This window comes from Mirounga leonina, unplaced genomic scaffold (assembly GCF_011800145.1).
Source record: "Mirounga leonina isolate KUSES-001 unplaced genomic scaffold, KU_Mleo_1.0 Mir_201, whole genome shotgun sequence".
NCBI lineage: Eukaryota > Metazoa > Chordata > Mammalia > Carnivora > Phocidae > Mirounga > Mirounga leonina.
This window is the reverse complement of record NW_023270504.1, coordinates 25,409,097-25,427,334: the sequence shown is the minus strand read 5'-3', so window position 1 is coordinate 25,427,334 and position 18,238 is coordinate 25,409,097. Positions and strand designations below refer to the sequence as shown.

At 46.5% G+C, this 18,238-nt stretch overlaps 1 protein-coding gene across 1 annotated transcript in view; it reads right to left on the bottom strand.

The window, feature by feature from the left end:
• Positions 1-18,238, bottom strand: part of VWF (von Willebrand factor) — a 134,268-nt gene that overhangs the window by 21,292 nt on the left and 94,738 nt on the right. The window contains exons 33-41 of the mRNA XM_035028418.1: positions 17,490-17,533; positions 16,994-17,171; positions 12,648-12,868; positions 12,111-12,303; positions 11,601-11,942; positions 9,626-9,825; positions 2,693-2,795; positions 2,197-2,271; positions 879-983 (exon numbers count right to left, since the gene is read on the bottom strand). Of these exons, the coding sequence (XP_034884309.1) occupies positions 879-983; positions 2,197-2,271; positions 2,693-2,795; positions 9,626-9,825; positions 11,601-11,942; positions 12,111-12,303; positions 12,648-12,868; positions 16,994-17,171; positions 17,490-17,533 (1,461 nt within the window). The remainder of the gene's footprint in view (positions 1-878; positions 984-2,196; positions 2,272-2,692; positions 2,796-9,625; positions 9,826-11,600; positions 11,943-12,110; positions 12,304-12,647; positions 12,869-16,993; positions 17,172-17,489; positions 17,534-18,238) is intronic.

Here is an 18,238-nt window from a genome sequence, read left to right as displayed (position 1 = left end):
ACAATAGCCACACTGTGGAAAGAGCCAAGATGTCCATCGACAGATGAATGGATAAAGAAGAGGTGGTATATAGGTACAATGGAATATTATGCAGCCATCAAAAGGAATGAGATCTTGCCATTTGCAACGATGTGGATGGAACTGGAGGGTATTATGCTGAGTGAAATAAGTCAAACAGAGAAAGACATGTATCATATGACCTCACTGATATGAGGAATTCTTAATCTCAGGAAACAAACTGAGGGTTGCTGGCGTGGGGGCCGGGGTGGGAGGGATGGTACGGCTGGGTGATAGACATTGGGGAGGGTATGTGCTATGGTGAGTGCTGTGAATTGTGCAAGACTGTTGAATCTCAGATCTGTACCTCTGAAACAAATAATGCAATATATGTTAAGAAAAAAAAAAGAAGAAGAAGAAGATAGCAGGAGGGGAAGAATGAAGGGGGTAAATCAGAGGGGGAGCCAACCATGAGAGACGATGGACTCTGAAAAACAAACTGAGGGTTCTAGAGGGGAGGGGGGTGGGAGGATGGGTTAGCCTGGTGATGGGTATTAAAGAGGGCACGCTCCGCATGGAGCACTGGGTGTTATGCACAAACAATGAATCATGGAACACTACATCTAAAACTAATGATGGAATGTATGGGGATTAACATAACAATAAAAAAATTTTTTTAAAAAGGGAGGTGCATATAGCTATGCCCACACCCAGAATGCCACAGCAGCATGTGGCTAGGAAGGGTCAACCCAGGTGTGATCTGACCCCCTCTGTTCCAGATGTACCCAAAGCCCAGATTTCAATGAACTAGAATACAGGACACCCTCCCAGGCCAGGAGACAGCGGCCATGCTACTCCTTCGTCATCCACAGAGGCCTTACCACAGGTGAAGTTGGGTCTGCACTCGCCGGGATTGGTCAGGGTCATCTGGAGGCCATCTTCACAGGGAGGAGCTGGGGGCAGGTCACAGCTCAACAGGTCACACACTGAGGCCAGGAAAGAGAGACGCCCTTTCAGAGGTCAGCAAGGTCACTACTGTGGCACCCTACACTCCTATTCCTGCAGACTTCTACTGTGTTAGGTGCATGATGAAGATGAGATGGAGCTGGAGATGGAGGGAGAGAAGGGGAGAAGTGATAGGTACAGAGAGAGACAGACAGACAGGCAGATCCGAGTCATATGATAAGCTCATGTTGATTACTCTTGTCACTGCTGGGACTTCCAGATCTCAGCCAAGCCAAGTCACCTGAACCCTCTGGGAGCTCGGTCTCGTCTTCTGCAAGGTGGGGAAGGCTACCTTCCAGGGTCAGTCTCAAGATGTCATGAAATAATGGAGGCAAAGTGTCTGGCACATCGTAGAAGCTTAATCACATCTATAAAATGAGGGGCTTGAACTATAGGATGCCCCAGTTCTCTCTACTGTTAACATTCTGAGGCCTGTTTTCCACAAGTTTGTTTCAAACCACATCTCCCTCCACGCAGGACTTCCATTTATGCCTTATAAATTCCATCAGCATAAATAAATTTCTCAGATGATTTCATTCTTTTTTAGACCCCTAGACTGTCCCTTGATCTATTTGCTCTCCCTCAAAGATTTGCATCACTACAAATTTGACACGCCTGTGCTTTATGTCCTCATCCGTCCAATTAATAAACACGTTGGACAGGACAGCGACGGGGCACTGGAGATTTCCTGTCATGTTAACCATAATTCCATCAGCTCTGGATTCATCTCATTACACTATTTACTCAGCCCATTACTCACCGTGGAGTTTGCAAGCCTATAATGAAACCCTTTGATGAATCACTTGCTGAAATCAAAGTGCCCTGTGTGTGGCCTTCTCTATAGCTGGTATCCTCAGGATTTTATTGAAAAAGGCACATGGGTTACTTTGGCATGACTTTTTCTTCAGTAAATCTCTGCACTGCCCCCCACCAGAGATTACCCCATTCTTTTTTTTAATGCTTTCAAACCTTACATTTAATAATTCACTGCAGAATTTTCCTAGGAAGCAAATCCTACATTCCAGAGCATACTCTTGCCATTTTTTTTTGAAAAGCCAGTCAGCTCTTACCACCCCCCCTTTGGCACACCCTCTGCCTTAGCCCACATGCACCTTGTAGCACCTGCCGCGTGGGTCACCTGGGGCTGGGGCCAGGGTCTGGGCCCTGGAGAGTCGCCCAGGGTGGGACACATACCACACTCATACTCCGGGCAGCACTGCTCTGCGTTCTGGTGGAGACGGGCCACTTCACACGGGCCGCACATGGGAGCTGAGGGAGAAGGCCACAGAAGTCAGAGAAATCAATGATGCCGCAGCCCGCAGCCTTCGAAATGTTGCAGAAAACCAGCACAGGCCCTTCATAGGAGGCCCACCAGGCATCGGGCCAAGGGGCCTCTGACAAATGAGTCTTCCCAGTGTGTCCTGGTGACCCCCTCAAATGTGCCCTCCAGGGGACTCTGAGACTGATGGCCAAGGTGGGGATGGGGTGTGGGGGGCAGGATTAACCTCTGAGAGTGTCTACTCCAGGTACAAAAAAGGGTACCCCGAGCCCAGCAAGGGAAGGAAGGGTAGGGCAGGAGGGGTGGAGGAAACAGACATTTGTATCTGGCCCAGCAGGTATGCAGACGGGGTGGCCAGGGCCTCAAGGGACTCCTTCCTCCTCCAGGAGCAGCAGGGAGCCAGGCGCTCACCTCTGGCCGTGGGGCAGGGCTGTGACGTACAGTTGACCTTCCGTCCACTGAGGCACATGCAGATCTGGCAGGGCCGGTGAGCTGGGACCCAGGTTTCCAGGAACTGAAGGAAAACGAGTTTCAGAGAGGGCCCAGGACACTGGGGGCACAAAGCCTCAGAGGTCGTGGGAGTCAGCTCCCCCGCCCCCCAGCTCAGTCTCCCCTCGGAGGGCAGTGCCTGAGCCATGCCTCCATGACAGCCGCACAGATGAACACGGGCTGGAAGGCAGTGTCAGGCTCTGAGAGGAAAAGAGCTGGAGAAGCACCAGGGGCGCTAAAACGAAGCAAGGCAAAACGGTGAGCACTCCTGTGCCACACAGCTGGCCATTTCCCAAGCCAAAGCCGGGGTGTAGCTTGAGAAACAGATTCCATTTATTCCTGGAATTGACAAGATATGGATGGGGCAGGAAGAGGTGAGGGGAGGACAGCGAGACTCTCAAACTCGTCACACTGTTGGTCCTGGGAGTGATGGGAGACCAGAGGGCACATGACGGGTTTGAGCAGCTTTCCCAGAGTTGCAGACAGCCCCACTGTAGAAGGGCTGTGAAGTCAGGGAGACCTGAACTCCACTCCCCGGGCCTGTTTCCTCACCTGCAAAGGGAGGGCACCCAGGCCCGCCTCAGTGGTGCAGACTGTGACCAGCACAGATGGGGACCGCCAAGCCAGGACCAGGAATCCCTCTACACTCAGTCAGCAAGTCAAATTCAGAGTTAAAATTAAATTCACGTTTCAATTGCCCACCCCTGAGAAAGGGGAGCTCTCTTTGGCTGTTGGTGGGAATGCAAGCTGGTGCAGCCACTCTGGAAAACAGTATGGAGGTTCCTCAAAAAGTTGAAACCCTACAACCTAGCAATTGCACTACTGGGTATGTACCCCAAAGATACAAATGGAGTGATCCGAAGGGGCACAGGCACCCCGATGTTTATAACAGCGATGTCCACAATAGCCAAACTATGGAAAGAGCCCAGATGTCCATTGACAGATGAATGGATAAAGAAGATGTGGTATATATATATATATATATATATATATACACACACACACAAAGGATTACTACTCAGCCATCAGAAAAAAAATGAAATCTTGCCATTTGCAACGATGTGGATGGACCTAGAGGGTATTATGCTAAGCGAAATAAGTCAATCAGAGAAAGACAATTATCATATCATCTCACTCCACGTGGAATTTAAGAAACAAAACAGAGGAGAGGAAAAAATAAAACAAGACAAAACCAGAGAGGGAGACAAACCATAAGAGACGTTTAATCATAGGAAACAAACAAGGTTGCTGGAGGGGCAGTGGGTGGGGGGATGGGGTAACTGGGTGATGGACATTAAGGAGGGCACGTGATGTAATGAGCACTGATGAATCACTGACCTCTACCTCTGAAACTAATAATACATTATATGTTAATTAATTGAATTTAAATAAAAATAAATAAAATAAATTACCTGCCCCTGAATAAACACATTCTTATGCAGTAGCTCAAAAGCTAAAAAATTCCCAGGTCAAGAAGGTCTTATTTATTCCATCTGTTTCCATGGTCAACAATCAGTCAGCTGAGAAGGAAGATCAGAGGTCTCCAAGGAGAACACCCTTCCCCCAAGCTGCAGTCCTTCTCCAGGATTAAACTCTCTGACCTTGATACCTTCCCCTCACTCAGTATATAATACCAGCCAATGTCTGAAGAACATATGCTATGTACCACTGTTCTATGGGGTTTTTTTAAAGATTTTATTTATTTGGGGCGCCTGGGTGGCTCAGTCGGTTAAGCGACTGCCTTCGGCTCAGGTCATGATCCTGGAGTCCCGGGATTGAGTCCCACATCGGGCTCCCTGCTCGGCAAGAAGTCTGCTTCTCCCTCTGACCTTCCTCCCTCTCATGCTCTCTGTCTCTCATTCTCTCTCTCTCAAATAAATAAATAAAATCTTTAAAAAAAGAAAAAGATTTTATTTATTTGAAAGAGAGAGAGTGTGTGTGTGTGAGCTGGTGGGGAGGGGCAGAGGGAGAGGGAGAAGCAGACTCCCCACTGAGCAGGGAGTCTTGACTCGGGGCTCAGTCCCAGGATCCGGAGATCGTGACCTGAGCTGAAGGCAGCCGCTAACAGACTGCACCACGCACACACCCCTATTCTATGGGTTTTATATAAATGACTCATTTAATCCACACTGCAGCCCCCTGGTGAGGACATGTGTGTTACCCCCTTGTCAAATGAGAAAGCTGAGGCCCCTGCTTAGGGTCACACTACCACAGCAGCAGAGCTACGATATGAACCCACACACCATCTTTTTGACACCATGCTCTACTGCTTCCCAGCAGTAACTAGCATTAAATATGTTCAAGATACCTTTCTAAGGGCTTTACATTTATTCACTTTATACTCCTTACAATAACCGTATCAGGGAAGTACTGTCATTATCTACACGTACAAATGATGCATGGAGACACAGACAAGGAACGTGACCAGGAGATGCATCCTGGGATTGAATCTGACGTTCTGGCCCCAGACACCATGTGCTTTCTACACTCCAGCTGCCTTCGTCCATAAGCACAGTGCCTGCCATAGGCAGGTCACACTGCCGGGGCCATGGGAGGGGTGGGGGGACCGAAAACCCCATCCCAGCCCTCAAATGGCTGACACTCAAACTGAGGAAATAAGACCCATCAATGAAAAGTTGAATGAGAGAAATGAATTGTGATACATTCACGGCGTGGCATATTACTCAGCCATGAAAACAAACTATGGAAACTTGCAAGATGAAGGGATCTCAAAAGTATCATACTGAGTGAAAGACAGGCAAAAAAAAAAGGAGTACACACTGCATGATTCCATTTATAGAAAATTCCAGAAAATGTAAATGTATCTATCTCTAGGGACAGAAAGCAGAGCAGTGGTTGCCTGGGGGTGAGAGACGGGGGCTAGGGATGTCTTCAAAAGAGGCCTAAGGAAACTCTGGGGGCTGACGGAAATGTTCATTATCATGATTGTGATGATGGCTTTATGGGAACGTCCATATGTCAAAACTCATCAAATTGTACCCTTGGAATAGGTACTGTTTACTGTATGTAAACTATACCTCAATAAAGCTGTTTTTAAAAATGGGAAATACAAGAGCCACAGCAGTGCAGAAGAAATGTTTGCAGAGGCTGGGGTGCTCCAGAAAGGCCTCACAAACGTGCATCTGTGCTGAGTGGGAAGGACCTGGGCAGAGGGAAGGAGAAGGAATTCTGAGTGGGAACAAGGATGGAAAGTCCTTGTGGATATCTAGAAGATTCTAGAGGCCTTCCCTGTCTGCTTGTGGGGGGAGGGTTACAGGGTAGGCGAGACGCACCCCAACGCTTTGTAAGCAGGACCCTGCCTCAGAGAGAAGAGTGCCAAATAAGGACAACCCTGGTGACAGTGAGCAGGACAGAGGAGGCAGGAGCCGGCACCAGGAGCCCAGTGCTCCCCTAGGGTCTGGGAAGGTCCAGGGAGGGCCCAGGGCACTGGCCTCCGAGGCCTGGGAGTGGAAGGAGGAGGGGGACATCTCACATCTCCCCAGGCCTTGCTCTGTCCTGCCTCTTTCCTGCTTTTTGCACAGATGGTGATGTCAAGAAAATGGCCAATCAAGGGATCTATATTTAGACCTTTAAGTGGCAAAAGTGATAAAATGAGAAAGGAGACGACCATATTATTTATATATGTCTTTTTAAATGTGAACTTTAGATATCTAAATTCAAGAAAAAAGTAATACAATTTTCCCACGATCCTGAGAGTGGACAATAGACCTCAACAGATGACCAAAATCAGGTGTTAAGCCTCCTCTTCCAGGGATTTTTATTTTATTTTTATTTCCCCAGGAAGCTTTAATGAGGCGTGCCCGAGGCAGGGGACAGAATCTGGTCCCTGAGAAAGCCCTTTTCCCCGCTCACGCTAAGCTAAAGCACCAGCGGCCAGCTCTGCAGTGGCATCACCTGTCCGGTTAGGCAGCAAACACACCAGCAGGTGGCACTCCTGCACCAGGACAGGCTAACTCCAGCCCGGCCTGTCTCACCCACTGGGTTCCAGGGCCAGGCAGGACTGTTCCCAGGACAGAACCGGAATGAGAGCAGGCTGCAGTTCTAAATTCAAAAAAGACAAAAGAACCGCCTACAGAGAATATGGTAAGGGAAAACTGAAGTCTTCAAAACCCCAGGTCAGAGAAGGGACACCGCAAGTGACCATGCACCACCCACCCCAGCCAAGGATCTGGGGGAAGATGCAGGAAAATTAAGCACTGTGCCACCAGGGAACAGCAGAGACCTCAGAGCAGGAAGCACAGGCTCCAGGCACTTCGTCCCAGGTGATGGAGGCGGTCCTTGCTACCCCTGCCCCCCCTGCACAGCCTCCAACCCAGAGAGGGACAGTCAGTGCTCAGCTGAATCCCCTCTGAGCCAGCCACAAAGGTTCATGTGTTCACACTGCGTTCTGTAAAATAAACAAGAGCTATGGAAACTGGTAAATATTTTGCCCTTCTGAAGTTACCACCAGAGACTTACACCCTGGATTATTTCCCTGAAGAAAAGCTGTCTAGGCTTTATTTTTTGGTGAAAGACATTTCATTTAATGGAAATGTTCTTCATGTTAGATTTTCATTCTTTCTCTGCTTTGAATGGAAAAACTGAAATTGCAGGTGGCTGATCAGATATTTGTTTTCATCCATTTAAACTATATGTTCTGCAATAAACTAAAACTGGCTTTGTTCCCTTCATAGTTTTTGATTAACTCATTTTATTGTCACTTGGTTCTGAAATACATTTATAAGACTGTTTCTATGTCCAAAATATTACACTCCTTGGAAGCACTCTCCACACAACTCAAATGCATATTCCAAACTGTTGGACGAGGTGAGGGGAGTGGTGAGGAGAAATCGAGTCAGAGGGGGTAGGTGGAGACACTAAGATAAAATTCACAAGCTTCCAGCTCTCAGCACCCTGCAGCCAAATGACAATCAGGGAGCCAGAAGCGCTTTACAAACTTGAGCTTCCTTCTCATTACAGAATGCCAGAGAAGAGAGTAGAGACCACTTCTGCCTCCCTCTGAGAGCACCTTCCCACTCCCAGCAAATCCAGGTTGAAAGTACCACTGGGTGCTGGCACCACACATAAATGGCACCTACCCTTCAAGCCCAGTGGGAGGGACCCCAGGAGTGTGAAGATCAGGGAGAGCAATGTAAGGTTTTATTTACTCGTCTTGGAGAATATTACGGGACAGGCAGTTACTTCATTTGGCAAGTTGAAATACAGAGGTAGATTGTGACTGGTCTTCCCTCCTAATTCATCTACTCCACAGTGAGAGCAAATGGGGTCCACTAGGATAAAGCCAAATAACAAAACAGAGCAGATGAGAGCCATCCAGTAATAGCTGGATGAATGCCTGTGCTTCCATGAACACACAGCCCAAAGTTTAGCTCCCAGTTCCAATGGGATCAAAAGCAGGGTTAGGACACTATGGGATGTCCTGGTGTCATGAATAGGAACCCTAGTTTTATCTGAGCCTCAGTCTCCTCACCCATTCAATGGCACATGTAATAATGACCCTATGGAGTTTTGGGGAGAATCAAAGGAAATGGTCCATTTCGTGGCTGACAATGTCTGGGACAGAATAGTGTAGTTATACTGTTTTCATCAATCTCGAGATTGGTCAGCTAGCTTTACCGTGAGTTCTCCTAGTTGTGATTAAATATAGTAAGTTACCTCACCTGGTTCACTTAGTGAAAAAAGTCCTCCCTGGTGATGATGGAGAGGTTAAGTCTGGGGTATAGCTCCTGATCACAGGATACACTCTCCTTTGCTGGAAGTCATATCTGCTCTCCCGTATCACTGTCCAAGAGGAAGGACAGGACCCCCGCACACATCTATGTGTGCGCAGACACACACGGGCCAGCTACTGCAAATGTACGTGTTGTCAACTTTGAAGCTATGACTGCCATCTTAGGCCAAGATGGGGGAGGGTCTGGTAAGTGTCCTTTCAAAATGTACTCAATAACCTGTAGAGGGCTATGAGAACAGATGACTCCATGACTCCCAGGAAGATCAGCCCAAAGAAGACCTAGCAAAAAGGCATTTTCATACATCGGAAAGAGCACGCTCTTTGGAGTCAGACAGAGTTTTAAATACTGAGTGCAATTCCCAACTTCGTCACTTACAAACCATGTCCCTGGGCAAAGGAAGCTCTCTGAGCCTTGAATCTCTCCTAAAGATCTTGTAAATATTTACTAAGATGATGTAAGACATCCCAGTGTGTTCTGTGAAACCATAGTCCAAGGGGATGATACACACACACACACAGTTCCACAGTCAGATAAGGTTGAGAAGAAAAAACCCTCTTAAATACTTGCACCATACATTAGTGCATTAAGAGCTGTAAAGAATGCTGCAATAAAGAAACCTGTTTAGCTAGTGTTCTTTAAACTCACTTGACCACAGATAACTGTTAATATCCTGCAAAACAAACCTTCAAAAAATGTTGAGATAATGAATATATAGGGCTTAGTACAATGCAAGGTACATAATATGTTGTAATCATAGTAGACATCACTATTAGTATAAATATTCTTTTCCCATCCCCTTCTGGGTTCCTATAGCCTTCTACTTACATGAATATAATGATGATAGTAGTAGTAGTAGTAGTAACACGTTATTAATACTTTGGTGTTTGCTTACACAGCTAATATATGACAGACCCAGGATTTGAACCAAGATGTGTCTGGCTCAAAAACCATTATGTCATACTGCTTCCCTAGTCTTCAGTGATCCCCTTAAGAGTTGACCCTTGCTGCCACAGTTGGAGGGGGCCAATCACTGGTGAACACTTCACGCTACCGTCCCAAGAGAGAAGCAGCCCCATGGGAGGCAAAAGGCCAGGGCTCCTACCTGGTGCCGGACTCCATCCTCACTGACGCACTGGCTACAGGCCTCCTCGGGGACACAGCTACCTTCCAGCATGACTTGGTCTGGGGGACAGAAGCAGCCTTCCGAGGGATGGTCCCCACAGGAGCTTGTATTGCCTTCACAGAGCCGGGGGCAGCCACGCTCACAGTGGTTGTACACCAGGGACGGTGGGCATGACATATCTACAGACAGAGAACAGGGTCACACTCAGCCCACACCAACCAGACAGAAACAAAGGCACAGCTGCTTCAAAGAGGTTGGCCATCTGACAAACTTGCTGGGGCAGAAATGGCTAATTTCTACCCATTTTTATTCCCTCCATTTTCCATAAATGGTTCTGTAAGCCAGGCACGTGACCACGGAGTACAGACTACATTTCCCGACCTCCCTTGCCGCTAAGTGTAGTCACGTGACTACAGTTCTGCCCAATGAACTGTAAGCGCAAATGAAGACTCCAATAGCGGTTTCCAGGAATCTTGTTTTTGGGGTTTTTTCCACCATTTTGACCCAGGAATCTTTTTTTAAAGGACAGCTGTGTGTGTCCTTTGTGCCTTTTCCCTTCTTCACTCCCACTGCCATCTGGAACCCGGATGTGACAGCTAGAGGTCCATCTTAAGCCATGAGAAAAAAGCACACCCAAGTGAGGGCAGAGCAAAAAACTAGAATCCAGTTTGAAACCCAGAAACAGCTGGAGCCACCTCCCTCTGATCAACTGTGTGAGAGAGAATTTTACTTCTCTGTTACCGGAGCCAAATTTAATCCTAACAGATGATGTGAGCCTGTGTATCCTTAGGAAGTTTTATGGGTGTTTCTTTTGAATACAGGTATATTGAATCCTTTAAAAAAATCCTCTTAAATTAAATAAGGAGTCCACAGCTATGAAGAGTTGCCTGGAGAAAAGGTACATGATTCACTTGGCCCAGTCTGGCCCTGCTCGACCCCTTCTCATGGTGCCAAGGCAGGTGGCAGGAGTGTCTAAGGATTTAGAGCATCAAGCATTTTCCTGTAAGGGCACAGTGAGTAGCCGGGGGTAGACAAGGAAATTAGTAAGTAGAGAAGGACTATGGCTAACTCAGGAACTATCATTTGCCCCTTGAACTGCAGGCAGGTTGAAACAAGGCACTACCATCTAATGGACTCAGAACAACAGAGTTGGATGGAACCTAAGGGTTGCTCGTCCAACCATCTCATTCTGAGATGCAGAAAGCAAGGTCCAGATAGACAGAGAACAGATGATCAGCTCCTGAGCTGGGACTAGGGTGCCCAAGTCCTCCAGCCACAGGCTAGAGTTGTGGCAGTTCTATGATAATAAACTCTGAGACTCCAAGATGCTTGCATATATTGATTTCCCTCCAGAGAAAGTCAGAGATTGTATTCAGTAATTGGGGGGTGGGGGCTGAAGTTCAGTGTTCTTTTCATTCCAGCGCCCCCTGAGGCAGGAATCACATCTGATTCATTATGGTATCCCCTGCATGCTAAATGACGAATAAATGCCAAGTCCAAGTAGGAGAGCTGACCCTGGGGAGGAACCTCCACTAGCAATCCCATGGTCTTTCTAATTAAGATCCTTCTTGGTATTTCAGTGGCAAAATTCCACTCACACTTCAACATCCTGCTCAGGCATGGCTTACTCTGTGAGCCTCTGCTAAACTTGGGGTAATTTCAAATCAGAAATGTGACTGGTCATTCTGTACTTTGCTGATGCCTATATGTGTCCAATACATTAAAGTCACATTTGTCTGAACTATAGAAACGCTTCCATTTACACAGACATTCTACACCCAAATTACTGAAACATCTATCATTTAATTTGATCCTAAATAAGATCCTAGGTAATGGGAAAAACAGGGATTTTGATCTTTATCACCCAGAAAAAGAATATGAGGCCCAGAGAGGGTTGAGCAAGACCACAATTAGTTGGTCTTCACAACTTTACAGGATGCCTTTGGAGACTCACCACAGAAACTGGTCCTCCTCCAGTCAACACAGATCTCCTTGGTCCGACAGAGGTGGGCATACAAGGCAATCACCTCACACACCTGCTCCTGGTGGCAACTGTCTTGCTGGCACATGGCGTAAAAGGTGGTTGGAGTGAGGACCTTGTGGCACTCAGCAAACAATTCTGAGAGGAGGACCTGGCAGTGGGAGTTGCTGGAGACAGGACACTGCTCCCAGGAGACCGGTTGGCACGTCCTCCCCGGCTGCTGCACGGTCCATTCCTGGACGAGCACTCTCCAGTCTGTGGTGACCGTGCCATCCCTCAGCATAAAGTCATTGGCTCCGTTCTCGTCACAGATCCCTAGATAGATGGAGAAAGGCAAGATTGGTAGCCCTGCGTGCTGACATATTGATGTTGGAGACCTGGCCACTCTCCATGCCCACCAGCTTCTGAACCTTACAATCAACTGGACCCAGAAATACAAGCAGCCAAGAGTCCTGAGGCTAGAGCAAAGGAGAAAGTTCTCACCACAAAGACCATACGTCTTTGAAGCAAAGGTCTTGGGGCTGAGCTGCAGCTGGAACTCATTGTTTCGTGGAGTGAACGTGAAGATGTGGCCAAGATGGTTGAGTCTGATCTCATACATGATGGTGCCGTAGACATTGATTTCCATGTCCCCACCCACATATGGGACAGGGACCAGTCTCCCATTCACTGTCGGCTGTCCAAAGAAGACAGTGATTCATCAGTAGTCACACAATAAGGAATCCTAGAATTTCACTCTTAGCTTCTTCCCAAAGTTACCGACAGTTCCTACTCTCAACTCCAATGTCATCCACAAACTCTGATATTTGGCAGTAGCTCTTCTAAGGTAAAGGAGCGTTGCAGAGCTTGACAGAACAGATTATTAGAATCCTTTACACCCCTCCTAAAAAGGTGGTGCTCTGCTGGTGAGGCAGAAGGTGGAGTCCCTAACAGACACACCAGCTAAAACCAACCAGCAGCGGAGGCTTCTTCGAGGTTCTGTTGCTGCCTTGCATGGGACCCAGAGAAAACACCCCTCACCTGCATATCACTGTGGAGCGTAACTGAGAGGCCGTCATGCTTCACCTCGATGGATTTCATGCAGGCCTGCCTCAGCCCAGGGCTGCAGGCACCATTATGGAGAATCACCTCCAGGTCCTGCTCCTTGTTTTGAAATAGGACATATGAACAGCTGCCAGTCAGTTTGAAGTTCTGCCCATCAAAGGTCACGATGTGCCGGGTAGAGCTGCCCATGCACACACCTGGATGGGGAGAGCAAAGGACGGATGTGACGTTCTCCAAACCCCCATAAGTGCAAAGAGGCAGGTGTTACCAAGCTGCACACAGTTAACAGAACTGAGCGCTGAATGGGCCCTTTGAGGTCGTGCAGTCTAACTTCCTCCTTTTTACGGATTAGGGAACAAATTCTGAGGGATAGAGTAGCTTAGGTAAGTAACACTTAGCCAGTAAATATTTTTCTAGAGAAGGTTTAGAAGGATAAGTATCACATAAAAAAACATGGAAAATTATAGAGCCATACTTCTACTTTAGCGTGCAAAGTGAATGATCTCCTCTACAGGGATGCCTTGGCCCAGGAAACAAAATTAAGTCTCAGGGTTGTTAGGACTTGTTGAAATCATGAGGAGCTAAGCGTATCATGAGCTTATGAGCTCATTGTAAAGAAAGTTCACCTAAAGACACATGTGTCCTCTCAGCTGCCAAGTTTCTAACGGTACAAGAGGCCATGTTGACTTGATCCTTTAAGAGATCACACAAGAGGAATATTTCTGAAGCCAAAACAAATGATTGGGTCTCAGCACTCCCTCATTTGCCACTCATTCATTCACATGATCAGCAAATTCTCAAGGCTCCTATTAAAACACCACTTGGGAATACTAGTCATCTTGCATCTGCATAAGATGATTCTGTAAAAATCCCCCCATGGAAGGCACCACCACCATGCGTGATTTGAAAGTTAATCTTGGACCGAAATGAAGCTAGAGATGAGCTTTCCGGAGCAACCATGACCATAGCTATGGTGGTGGGAAAATAAAAGCCCAAGAACTGAGAGGCAGACTCAGTGGGTCAATGAGAATGCATTCATGTCCCTCACTCACAGCAGGTCTAGGCAACCTCCATCTGCACGAGTGACCTGTAGGTCAAGCAGCATGGCCACTAACAAAGGAGGGGGCTGGATGCACCAGCTGTCAGAGCTGAGCAGCCTGCTAGGAACTCTTCCACTCAAAATCTCCTGAGTCCTAGAGTAGATGGTCCCTTCTAAGGGGCAGTACTGAACGCCTTTGGCCCGACGACACCCATGCTGCAAGTGGCCCAGCTGTGAAGCTGTCAAGCCTTAAAGAGATCAGCCCCAACTGCTATGAGGATGTAGCAAGTCACAGGCAAAGAAATGGTGTTAGCTCACCTGAGGCTCTGCCCACCAGGGCATAAACTGTTACAGTGAAGTGGGTACTTCAGAGCCAGAGAAACTCAAGATTGAATTTGGCTCCCACCCCTTGCTTGTGCTGTGATCTGGGATAAATTACTTCACTTCTGTGATCCTCTCGTGTCCCCGCTGCTGTCTTTGAACTGATAGAGAGGATTTCTGGGCTATGTTTTTAAGCAAAAAAGGCAAAGCTCATTTGTGAAGAAGGATAAACCTGGAATGAGTGAGGTCGGTTGCCTGCACGAACGTAGGTGGAAATAAGCAGAAAGGACAGAGGAAAGGGGACAGGGGAGTGACATCCAAGTAAACCTTTCTGTACCCTCTCACATTTGGAGCCAGATTAGTAATTCACATACCGAAAACAAACAAATGAATAAAATCAGCAAGAATGGGGATGAGGGAAACCCAGAACGGAATACAAACAGAAACAAATTAAACTCATGGTAATGAATAACATAACTACACTGTACGGAGGGGAGAAACTAACCTAAATAACTTCGGGGGGAAATGTACTATGTACTCAAAGACAAAAGATAAAAAGAATTGTATACAAATATCGTACTCTAGTTAGTAGATTTGTTTTCCATCCAGGCATTGGTTAGCAAATTCTGAAACTACTTTATGTGTATTCTGGGATTAAGCCAACATAGAAATATATTGTGGATAATGAGAGCCAGGCTCCTCACTGTGTGAGAGAGTGAGCTGGGGATGTCAAAAGGACACGAGTCAAATTGAAAGAACTCCCAGCAGCCAAATCCAGGACCAGCTGACCAAGAAAATAAATAATGCTAGTAACTGATTCTACCCCCTAGAATAAAATAAGAACCGATGAGTCCATATTGATACAAATAATTAATTGAATTAATAAATGACAGAGAAGGAAAATTCTTCCTTTCAGTAGAATTCCAACTAGTAAATGTGGAGAGAATGATGGAAATCAAAAATCACTATTTGGCAAATACTACAATAAAAATTGTGTCAGGTAAGGATTACCCATGCATGGTAAACTCAATGGGTAAAAGTATATTTCCATAGTTCCAAAATATTTCTGTACATGATCATTATTAACTGCAAGGAAGAAAACAGTAACTCTACAGTGGAAAAATCTGGTAAATACCACCTAAACCAAGTGATCAAACTTAACATCACCTGTAATGAGGCAAATTGATAACATGTACCTCCTCTTGATAAACGAAAAAAGACACAATATGTCTTCTGGATTATTCTTGACAACATGTATAATCTGACTCTAACTCAAATTGAGGGACATTCTACAAAATTACTAGCCAGAACTTTTCAAAAAAGGTCAAGGTCATAAATATCAATAAATACTAAGGATCTGTTGCAGATTTAAGGAGACTACAGAGACATGATAACTTAATGCCATGTGTGATTCTGGGTTGAATCCTGCATCTGAACAAAGGACATTAGTGGGACAACGGACAAAAACTAAGATTTTTATGGATGTATTTTACGGATGTTAATTCCTGATTGTGATCATTACACTGTGATTATGTAAGATACTACAATCTGGGTAAAGATATACAGGAATTCTTTGTACCGTTTGTGCAACTTTTTTTGAAAATCTGAAATTATTCAAAATAAGAAGTTTTAAATGGTTTTAATTTAAATTTTTTTAATCCTTAACAAAAAGAGCCTAAATCAAGTTTTACCACTTCTGATAAAAGAGAATATAAAGAGGGGCGCCTGGGTGGCTCAGTTGTTAAGAGTCTGCCTTTGGCTCGGGTCATGATCCCAGGGTCCTGGGATCGAGCCCTGCATTGGGATCCCTGCTCTGCAGGAAGCCTGCTTCTCCCTCTCCCACTCCCCCTGCTTGTGTTCCCTCTCTCGCTGTGTCTCTCTCTATCAAATAAATAAAATACTTTTTTTAAAAAGAGAGAATATAAAGAGTAAAAAAAAGTCAAGAGTATAAAAGGAGTCCAGAGGGACTGAATTTAAGAAGAAATTTGTTTGCACAAAACTCCTATTGCGTTGTGAGTCTCACACCCCCAGGTGCCCCACTAAGGACAAATGGGACACCTGAGCCTTATGAACAGGACTTTCGAGAGGCCCCTTCCAGAGAGGGGTCTGCATCCCACAAGTGGGATACATCCCTGTCCTGGGGGCAGGCAGCCCAAATTGGGATTAAGGAGCTGTTTTAACTCTAACTCAAGTTTAAGGTTTTGATTCTTACACGGGGATGGGCACCGAATTACCAAGTTGAGAGTTTGTTTTATAATGTAAAGGAACCATAGAACTTTTTATGAATAAGCAGAAATTATGAGGTCTGGTAGCATTCTTATCCAGTCCAGGGAGATCATTTATCCCACTAAATAAATAGTCAAGGGAGGGTGGGGTATAAAATACAGTTTAGTTTTTATCCCACTGGTTGTGTTTGTTCGACATAGTAATTATGCTGAGTAGGTATTGCCAAACACAGCCATTTCTCCCAACCATGAGGCAGAGGGCTGACCCACCCCCATGGATGAATGCCCTCCACGGGTCTGCACAAGAAGGACTTGACTATGTCCTCCTCTTACACCAGGCCACTGTGATGACGTCCCACAGCACCCAGCTCCCATACAGCTCTAGGTGTGAGTGGAGAGTTTTCTGGGGGCATCACTCTCACTGCTACACTTCTCCAGCATAGACTCCTAAAGGCTGACTTGCCAACAGCCAAGCTGAGCTCTGACCTCAGAAAATCAATTCTTCCTTCTCGTTATGCCTTATCTGGGGAAGTGCTTTCCAAAGACACAGGAGAACAGCGATCCCTGGGACTGAATGAAAACACGTCTAAAGGACACAAAGGGGAGGAAACATGGGTGAAGGGAGCACTCTGCATATAGTGAGGAGGGAAAGGGCCTTCTGGTCTACCTCTCTGCACAGCCATGCTAAAAGTACTACCCCTATAACACTGTCCAGGCTGGTAAAGCAATGGACTCACAGGGGCAGGTCCAGCGGCAGCCACAGGTCTCCTCCACCCTGAGAGGGGGCTGGCCATTGGGGCAGGAAGGCCTCGGCCCTCGGTCACAGTTGACCCGATGACTCTTCAGCAAGGTCTGGCCATCTGGCAGGCAAGTCACTGTGTGGCACTGGTCTGGCAAGGTCCAGACGTCCCCGGGCTGCAGAAGAAAAAAGCAGATTCAGGCAAGCATAGGCTGAGTCAGTCCTGCCCTAAGCCCATCAACTGGGCAACTGACCCCCTCTAAGGACACAGAGACTAGGACTTGCACATGGGCCCAAGCAGCAAGAAGGCAGAACACAAGATTTACAGGTAAAAACCTACACACACACACACACACACACACACACACACACACACAAGCAGGGTATAATGGTAAGAGTGAGAACCAGACCAAGACAGAAGGAGGAACAAGGGGGAAAAGCACCCCAAATACTCATTCTGATCTTTTTTTCAAAGTCAGCTGAAAGGAACTCACCCTCTTCTCGTTCCCATCCTCATCCACACAAACTCTAACGAACCCTGAAACAGACACAAATAAGATCTGAGGTCCCACCCATTATGCAGAAGTTCCAAGCCATTCAAGATGTCTGCTTGGACACCCAGGCTTGTCTGTGAAGTGGACTTCAGTCTGCAAAGGATCTGAGAGGGTTCAACCATGAGGATGCGGGTCCACCAAGCTAAGAGGTGGCCATCCTGCGGTTTTTTCTGGCATGCTTTGCAGTTCTTAGTAATTATGGCGACAACAACAGTAAGAACACAGAAATCCCTACAGTGCGTAGTCAGTATCTCCTTTTCCCATTTCATATGTAGACCAGTGCCTAGTGAGAGGAAGGGGGAGGAAATGAGGCAAGATCCCCAAAATGTGAAAGAGATCTTTAAGAGTCCTGCCAGGAGAGCTATCTTCCAGCAGGAAAGGGCAATAACTCTGTAGTAGGTATTGACTCACAGCTAGTTACTTAAGGAATAGAAATAAAAACAGATAAAAAAAATCATATACAGTAAAAAAAAAAAATTCTAAGTCAATTTAAACTATGATACTTTGGTATTAGATTCTATGTTGCTGTTTTTCTAAGGCCCTGTATACTCGTGCTGAGACTGAACATAGGGCGTGGGGAAGAAGACCATGGTCTGCGGGACACTGGAGTTCCCTGCTTCTGTCTTCCACTTCTTTGTCCAAAATCACTCTGCACAAGTAAGCACGGGCTGTCTCTGCTAAAGTCTTGA